The sequence below is a fragment of the Motacilla alba genome, chromosome 17 (genome assembly GCF_015832195.1).
Source record: "Motacilla alba alba isolate MOTALB_02 chromosome 17, Motacilla_alba_V1.0_pri, whole genome shotgun sequence".
NCBI classification, from domain to species: domain Eukaryota; kingdom Metazoa; phylum Chordata; class Aves; order Passeriformes; family Motacillidae; genus Motacilla; species Motacilla alba.
Window position 1 is genome coordinate 5,647,468 of NC_052032.1, and position 8,606 is coordinate 5,656,073.

Genomic DNA, 8,606 nt, shown 5'->3' on the forward strand with positions numbered 1-8,606 from the left:
TTTGATGAAGCTTTGCATCTCTTGACCTCTGATTGGAAGTCAGTCTCAGTTTCTTTTTGTCCACAGAAAACGAGTAAGTTGTGCTAACCAGCTAAGATTAATTTTTGACAGAAGTTGTTTATGCTAACTGATTTATAAAATGAATTACTTTTTAATAAATGGGAGAAATTATTATTGTGTCTTGTATTTACAGGGCTTGCTGAAGAAGCACGAGGCATTTGAGACTGATTTTACTGTCCACAAGGACAGAGTGAATGATGTCTGTGCTAATGGAGAGGATCTCATTAAAAAGGTGAGCATGAACTAGTAAAGAGAAACCTTCAAAGGCTCCCCAGGGCATCTTCATGTTACAGTAGACTTTCTCTTCTCTGTCATGTCTTTGAAAAGAGCTCTTCCTCATTTTTTGTGGCTGAATAAGCTGTGGGTGTTTAGCTTTCAAAGCTGTTTCTGAGACAGTATCTTTCAGCTGAAGTCCTTGCTCTGTCACCAACGTCCTGAAAGCCTCAGATGACTTTAACATCATATAGGATGGCTATATTTTTTTTTCCCTCCCTGTCACATAGAACAATCACCACGAGGCAAACATCACTGCCAAGATGAAGGGGCTCAGAGGCAAGGTGTCAGATCTGGAGAAAGCAGCAGCTCAGAGGAAAGCCAAATTGGATGAGAACTCAGCCTTCCTCCAGTTCAACTGGAAAGCAGATGTGGTGGAGTCATGGATAGGTATGTTCTGTACAATATTTGGTCACAAACAAACCTTAAACTCCTTCATTTCCAAAGGTCACGTACAACTCCTCATGTGCTGTTGTAACAAGCAGACTTCAGCCCAGAGTAATCAGCAGTGCTGTCCCTGCTTTATGCCTTTGTAGTAACCTGACCTGGAACAGAGATGGAGAAATGACATTTTTGCAAAATTTGTTTCATTTCCAGGAGAGAAAGAAAACAGTCTGAAGACAGATGATTATGGACGGGACCTCTCTTCAGTGCAAACCTTGCTCACCAAACAGGTCAGTGCTGATGCCGCCGCCACCCCGTGAGGGAGGGACCAGCTGGAGTCTTGTGAACACACAAGAATCCATGTTTGAAATACATGCCGGGTATTGGAAAGGCTAAAGAAAAATACAATCTCAAATACCTTTTGTTCTTTTAATGCTTCAGGAAACGTTTGATGCTGGACTTCAGGCTTTCCAGCAGGAGGGAATTGCAAACATCACTGCTCTGAAAGACCAGCTGCTGGCAGCCAAGCACATCCAGTCCAAGGCCATCGAGGCCCGGCACGCGTCCTTGATGAAACGCTGGAATCAGCTCCTGGCTAATTCTGCTACCAGGAAAAAGAAACTCTTGGAGGCTCAGGAGCACTTCAGAAAGGTGAGTGGCCAACCATGGGGCTACAAAAATCTAATTGTGCACTTGGTGAAACATATACACTTGCAACTTCTGTAGCTTGTTCATGCTTTTGCAACTAACCATTGTGGAGATCCTGGAGAATTAACCTAAGAATTTCTGAGATGCTTGCAAGGCAAACTCTTTCCTGTTAATTCCAGATGAGCTCATACAGAATATTTCCATTACTGAACAACTGGATTTTCTCTCTTTTCAAGGTTGAGGATCTCTTCCTGACCTTTGCAAAGAAGGCCTCTGCCTTCAACAGTTGGTTTGAGAATGCTGAGGAGGACCTGACAGATCCTGTGCGCTGCAACTCACTGGAGGAAATCAAAGCCCTGAGAGAAGCCCACGATGCTTTCCGTTCCTCCCTAAGCTCTGCCCAAGCTGATTTCAACCAGCTGGCAGAGCTTGATCGCCAGATCAAGAGCTTCCGTGTGGCCTCCAACCCCTACACTTGGTTCACTATGGAGGCTCTTGAAGAAACCTGGAGGAATCTGCAGAAAATTATCAAGGCAAGTCAGTGAGGGAAAGAGTTTCTTCATATTTTACGACCTTTCAGTCGTCCCTGGAAGTTGTTCTCTGAGATAATGGATACAAGAGTTTGTCACCATAATACAGTCAAAATATCTCAAAATTCATGAGCAAATTAACTATAAACATGTGCTATTGTCAGTTGTTCTCGTGGTTTTCCATCTGTGGCTCTTCCAAAGGCAAAGTCCGTGTCTCACTTCCTAACTGTAATAGAAATTTAACTTCTCTGCTATCAGTGAAGCAACTGCTGGTTCAATTGCAGTTCTCAGGACTTCAGTTCTGAATTACCACCTGAGATGCTTTTCTCTAGGTAGCCAGGACACCGAGCATTCAATGTTGTTTTGAGGCTCAGAACTGCTTTTAGTTTTTGCTTTCTATTACAGTATGAGCCCAGTCCCTTTATTTCTCTGAAATTACTGTTGTTCATTTCTCAGGAACGTGAACTGGAGCTGCAGAAGGAACAGCGAAGGCAGGAAGAAAATGACAAACTGCGTCAGGAATTTGCTCAGCATGCCAACGCCTTCCATCAGTGGATTCAGGAGACCAGGTATAGTTTGTCTTTCCAAGACCTGCCCTTAGAGAATCCCTTAGGTAGAATTTGTGTGCATCCTCCATCTCTTTGGACTGTCAAAGTTGTAAATGTCTCCTACTGAGAAACAGCACATCAGGACATGTCCATTCCCTGCAGTTGGGATTTGAGGGAGACCCATTCGCTACAAGGGGAAAGGAAAGCCCTGGAACACCAGACTTTACAAATGTTCCTATTTCTGAATTAGTTTTCCTGCAGTAATTCCAGTTATGCAAGAACTTTATTTTTCTCCAGTTATTCCTGAACTAGGCTGTAGCACAGCAGGGGAGGTGGAGCACAAATAGCTCCAAGCAGACTTGAAGTGCCACTGGCATTTCTGTTAATTCCCCTTCTGTATTGAGCAGTGTATTGAGAATCTTACTTGAGTTCAAATAGAGAAAGAAGATGTGAAAAGAGCTTAAAACTTTGTAATCATTTCCCTGGGCTACTGTCTCTTAACTTTCTCTAAGGAGAGGGAGTAAAGATAAAACAACTGTGTTAGAAATAAAAAGTCTCAAGGTTGAGCATTGCAGGTGCCTGCACTCAGTCAGTGCTGTCAGCAGCTCTGACAGATTCTGGTTGGGGGTCAGATAAGGTGAGTTCTATTCTGTGTAACCCTGTGATTCTCTGTCTGTGTGTTTACAAATAGTTCTGTATGTGTCTTCATGAAATAATGAAATATAAATATGATTTTTAACTTTTTGATGTTTGCTTCCCACCCAAATCTCTATCCCTCTCTTACTGTCTTGTCTCTGTCCTGCTGCCTGATGTTTGGATCCTCACATTCTACAGGACTTACCTGCTAGATGGGTTAGTATTGAATTTTGTATCTTTCAAATTTTGCTGACGTGTTCTGCTCTGTGTGTTTTCTCCTGTTGTTACATCGCTTGTGAAAGCTGTGCTCAAACCCCTCTTATTTAAAAAGAGCAACCTTCTGCTGAGGTGCACAGACACAGGAAACAAGATTTGGGAGTAGTTAGCTATAAACCAGTAGAAACAGAACAATCTCCTAGTCAAAAGCAGAATTACAACAGGCAGCCACTGGCACGCCATGGAATTCCTGACTTCTGCTCTTGCTTTCTCTGAGGGCTTGCACAGGAAAGGGCCCTTAAGTTGAGAAGATATGTGAGAATGTAGCTCCTTTCCAAAGGCAGGCTATTCTGACATTTCTAGTTTGTCAGCTTAAGAGACTTGCCTAGTGAAATAAAACACTTGACCATAACTGTTCTGAGAACAATGAAATCTCCACAAAGTTTTGATAAGGAGAAGGAAAGATTCTTGCAACATTTTGCTGATATTACATGTCTTAAAACCCTGTCGTTTGCAAATGTGAAATATCAAATTTTTAATCTGCTGCAGAACCATGGCCCACACAGATTTTAGCCTTGACAGGAGAAAACCAACCTTCCAACATAAATTGAAGAAGCTGTTGGAATTTGCCAGCAGTTTTAAGGCCACTCTGTGTCCACAGCAATGGTTCCTGATGAGGATGCGTGCTGGCCATTTGTCTGGAAGTGCAAAGGAAATAATCAGATCTTCAGATGTTCTTTCAGACTACCAAAGCCTCTGTTAATGTGTCTGCCCAGTTAAATTCCTTCAGCAGGACGAGTCTCAGCACAGTGGAAGCTTTGTGATCAGATGTGATGTCAAATGCCAGCAGTCTGTGGGCCAGGGCAGAGGCTGTGTGTGAGCCTGTGCACAGGGCTGAAGCAGGCCAGGGCCCTGCTCCTAAAGAGAAAGCTTTTCCTAATAGAAGGATGGAATCTTCACAGATAATTCTGCTGCTTAGTTGCTCTGTAATGATCACAGTCTCTTGTGTTCTACCAGATAAAAATAGTTTGCCCTGGTTTTGTTGTACAGTTTGATGGAATGGAGCAGATTTTCCTGGAATGGATGCTGAATTCCCTGCTCCTTTGTCAAGTAGTGATGTAGATTAGTTCTGGTATCCAAGAACGAGTGAACAGAAAGGAGCCATTCACTGAAAGACACAGGGTCAGAGTTAGAGATCCTCATGCCAGGCTCTTTTGTTGAACAAATTACCAGAGGGCTGCTGATATGCCAGGCAGAATTTGTCCCTAATTCTCTGTGAATAGATTAAAAACGTGGATTTAGTTCCAAGAGGCACTGGCTGTGCTTAGCCTGGCTTGGCGAGAGGGAAGGCAGAGCTTCAGGGAAGTGTCAGAAGAGCTGCCATGCACACTCCTTGCTTTGCAGCTTGTGCATGCCCAGCACTGCCTGGGAGGGATGTTCTTTGGGGAAGGGAGGAAGAACAATTTGGAGTTTAGGAAAAAAAAGGCTTTTAAACAATCTGTAGATGAGCTAACTGCAAAACTTCAGTTTGTCTCTTACTGAGACTCACTTTTTTGTGACTTACATGAAGACAATAACTGTTTATTTTTGTGTATGTGCAACCAGCATTTAAATAATTTTCTCTCATTAAGTACTTGCTTGTGTTTGCTGCAAGGCAGTGCTGGCTTGGAGTGTGGCTCCACTGCAGTGGCCGTGTTTTGGTGTGTTCTTTCCTCTGTTCTTTCTTTCTTCCTTTTTGGAATTTACTTGGTTTCTTTCCTTTGACTAGCATAGCATATCGTCGTGTCATTCGTGTCTATCAGTATGAAGTTGGGGATGATCTATCTGGAAGGTTTTTTCCTCTTATTTTCTTACCTCACTTTGGTTTTCAAACGCACTCGTTAATTCCAAGGCTCGCTTTCCTTCCAACTAACTTTCACGGCTTAGAGATGCTTGGAGGTTTGTTTCCCTGTTGGTTCTTTCCACGGTTGGTTCCCAGCTTCCTGCTCAAGGCTCTGGGCGTGCGCTTCATCTCTAGGCGGGCGTTGAGCCTGAGCCTTAACCCTGTGGTGAGAAACACCCAGATGTTTGGTACATTTTCATTGCTACAGAGTGATTCAGCACTTGAAATCCCCGTTCTCAAGAAGCTCAAAAACATGTGGGAAGACAGAGTCCAGTGGGGATGAAAACCTGGTTTTAGTGACTGAAATACCAGAGATTCAGGTTTTAGGAACTTTAATACCCCAGAGTCAGAGGACACCCCATCTGCACAGCACCCAGACTCACTGTCCATGTGTGGGTCATCCAGTGCGAGCTCTCACCGTACGTGTTGGAAGGACAGAGATTCCCAAACACGGCTGCTCAGAGATTGCTTGGGATCTTGGGGTGGGGGAAAAGCAGCATCCAGAGACTGTCCATAGCTAGTCTGTATGAAGGAGATCTTGGAGCCCCTGGCCACTGTGGGGACCTGCATGTAAAGCTCAGGGTGGAAATCACTGGGCAGAGTGGCTGAACCTCAGCTGCTCTGGGTGCAGCATGGAGAGGTGGGGTGGGAAAGGCACCTTTCCACCAGGCACTGCTGAGCAGCAGAGGTCTGTAGCTCTCTGCAAGGATTGTGCCACATTAAGATTACTTTTCAACCAAACCAGTAGTTCTCACCATCTTTCTTTACCCTCATTTTCCCCTTTGTAACACACCTTCGTAGAGCTCCTGTACCTGACTGCAAATACAGCCCATCCCCAGTGACTCACCTGCAGTTGGTGTGTGTGGTGTGTGCTGGGCACGGGGCAGGGGGGTGGGACTGCACTAAATTCTAATTCCATGAGGTCCAGTAAAGCGGGTGCTTTGAGTCTGGCATGAAGTGTGGCTGCTGATCACGTTGCCTTTCAAATGGGGCTAGAAATTAACTACATACAGAAATAAGAATCAGACAAAATGTACGGTGTCAGTCTGAAATAGGATGAGTCAGAATAAACAAAACACAAAACCAGTGCTTAAATATCTGAAAGGATTTTTCATTTCAAGGAAGGACTGTTAATTTCAAGCCCCACATGCCATTTTTTATGAGATAAGTGCCTTCTCTCACTGTTGTTCTGTGTTTAGGTCATGTATGGTGGAAGAATCAGGAACGCTGGAGTCACAGCTGGAAGCTACTAAAGTAAGTGATGTGCACCTATGGCTGAAACAGCATTTCCAGCTGGCTTCCCACACAGAGCAGGAAGGGAAATGCATGGAATTGTGTGGGAAAATCTTAATTGATTTCAAACATTTGGAACAATGAAGAGACCTCTGGGGTTGTCTGTTGACATATCTGGTGTCTACTTCATCACAGGCCATTAAACAACACTGATGTACTTTTCCTTTTTTTTTTCCTTTTTCCTAAAGGAGGTGGGGTAGGGCAGAGAGGATACAGTATTTTTAGCACATTTCCTAATAAAAAGTTTTTTAGTCCCTAGAACTGGTTTGCAAGCTCTAGTTTCCAATAGTTAGCATGAAGATGAACATTGCTCTGAATCTTATTTTACAAATCCCAGTATATGGACATAAAGAAGAGTATGACCTTTCCTCCCCTGCCAGCCTCTGTTCTAACTTTTTGAAGCTTTTAGGGGTTTTTTGGTGCTCCATGATTTCTCTCCTCCTTGCTTCCTTCTCACAGCGCAAGCACCAAGAGATCCGAGCTATGAGGAGCCAGCTAAAGAAAATTGAGGACCTCGGAGCAGCCATGGAAGAGGCACTTATCTTGGACAACAAATACACAGAACACAGCACTGTGGGGCTGGCACAGCAGTGGGACCAGCTGGACCAGCTGGGGATGAGGATGCAACACAACCTGGAGCAGCAGATCCAAGCCCGGTACTGCCTGGCCCACGTGTGGTTGGAAGTGTCTGACTGGGGGAGGGGGAAAGACAAGACAGGAGCCACAGCTGCCCATGCCTGCAGCCAGCCTTGCATGGTCTGTGCTGAAGAGTCTCCTGGGCTCAGAACAAGGGATGCAGAGAGCCTGTACATCCCCACCACCTCCCAGTTCCCTTCAGAGGGATGCAGTGAGCAATTTTAGAATAGCTCCTCTTGGCCATGAGCAAGGGTGGGATCTTAGTGGAACAGTTTATTCTGTGGAATAAGTGTGTGCAAGTGTTCCCACGTGGAAGGGTTGTTTGCTCCTTTGTCCTCATCGTGTGGTGCAGCTGCTGGAATCAGAGTACCACAGCTCAGGAACTACTACTCAGCTTTGCTGCTTCCTTTTCAGAAACACCACTGGAGTCACCGAGGAGGCCCTGAAGGAGTTCAGCATGATGTTCAAGTGAGTTGCAAGGAACAGAGGCCAGAGGAAGGCTCGGGAGATATTGCTGGGACGTGGATGGCTCCCGTTTGCAGGATCCATTTGTGGCTTCTTTGTTGTCTGCCCACTTAGTGCTGAGCTGCTCTGTTCTCTGCCAGAGGGCAACAGCCTCCAGCCCCTGCTGCTGGCAGTGCCAGAGCATTCCAGCTGAGAATACAGCTGGGGCTTTTTTTGGTGGGGAAGGGGTGATTTGTAAGCAATGTTAAGATTTGTGCATATTTTTCATGTATGCTAGATAGAACTATTTATTGATACGCACTCATTTGTACAGAATAGGGGCTGGTTATAACCTTGATCTAGTTTTCAGCTCACTTTACAGCTCTCAGGACTCAATAACTGACACATGTGGGCTCTGGTTTTTTGTTTTCAGGCACTTTGACAAGGACAAATCTGGACGACTTAACCACCAGGAGTTTAAGTCTTGCTTGCGCTCTCTCGGCTACGATCTGCCCATGGTTGAGGAAGGAGAGCCAGACCCTGAGTTTGAGTCTATTCTTGACACTGTAGATCCCAACAGGTATGTGAGTTGGACCCTTCTGTACTGCAAACGTGGAGGTGTTGGCTGGGAGGTCCTTCACAGGCTGAGAGCTGAGGCTGTATTCCCAGTCACTCATGTGAAAGCCTTAGAGAAGGCAAGACTGACGTTTGTAAAGAGAAATTCACTTTGAGAGAATGATCTGGTGTTGAGTCTCCTGCGTTAAGACTTTCACTCCTTCCAGAACAGTTCCAGCCCCTCTGGAAGGCCTGGCAGTGCTGTGCTCCGGGTGCTCACTCTGTGTTTCTGTGGCAGGGATGGACACGTCTCGCTGCAGGAGTACATGGCCTTCATGATCAGCCGGGAAACGGAGAACGTGAAATCCAGCGAGGAGATCGAGAGCGCTTTCCGCGCCCTCAGCTCCGAGGGCAAGCCCTACGTGACCAAGGAGGAGCTCTACCAGGTAAGGGCTGGTTGTTGACCCCAGGGAAGAGCACACAAGACTTTTGTTCATAGAT

General features: G+C 45.4%; 1 protein-coding gene across 15 annotated transcripts in view; it reads left to right on the forward strand.

Annotated features, from left to right (window-relative positions):
* Nucleotides 1-8,606, forward strand: part of SPTAN1 (spectrin alpha, non-erythrocytic 1) — a 46,394-nt gene that overhangs the window by 36,847 nt on the left and 941 nt on the right. For 8 of the 15 annotated variants that reach the window (XM_038155928.1, XM_038155926.1, XM_038155924.1 and 5 more), the window contains 13 exons: nt 194-292; nt 564-723; nt 931-1,007; nt 1,159-1,368; nt 1,602-1,898; nt 2,352-2,464; nt 3,278-3,295; nt 5,064-5,126; nt 6,377-6,431; nt 6,930-7,126; nt 7,521-7,574; nt 7,984-8,130; nt 8,404-8,551. In XM_038155928.1, coding sequence (XP_038011856.1) covers nt 194-292; nt 564-723; nt 931-1,007; nt 1,159-1,368; nt 1,602-1,898; nt 2,352-2,464; nt 3,278-3,295; nt 5,064-5,126; nt 6,377-6,431; nt 6,930-7,126; nt 7,521-7,574; nt 7,984-8,130; nt 8,404-8,551 — 1,638 coding nt within the window. The remainder of the gene's footprint in view (nt 1-193; nt 293-563; nt 724-930; nt 1,008-1,158; nt 1,369-1,601; nt 1,899-2,351; nt 2,465-3,277; nt 3,296-5,063; nt 5,127-6,376; nt 6,432-6,929; nt 7,127-7,520; nt 7,575-7,983; nt 8,131-8,403; nt 8,552-8,606) is intronic. The other 7 variants (XM_038155930.1, XM_038155935.1, XM_038155937.1 and 4 more) reach the window with 2 other exon arrangements.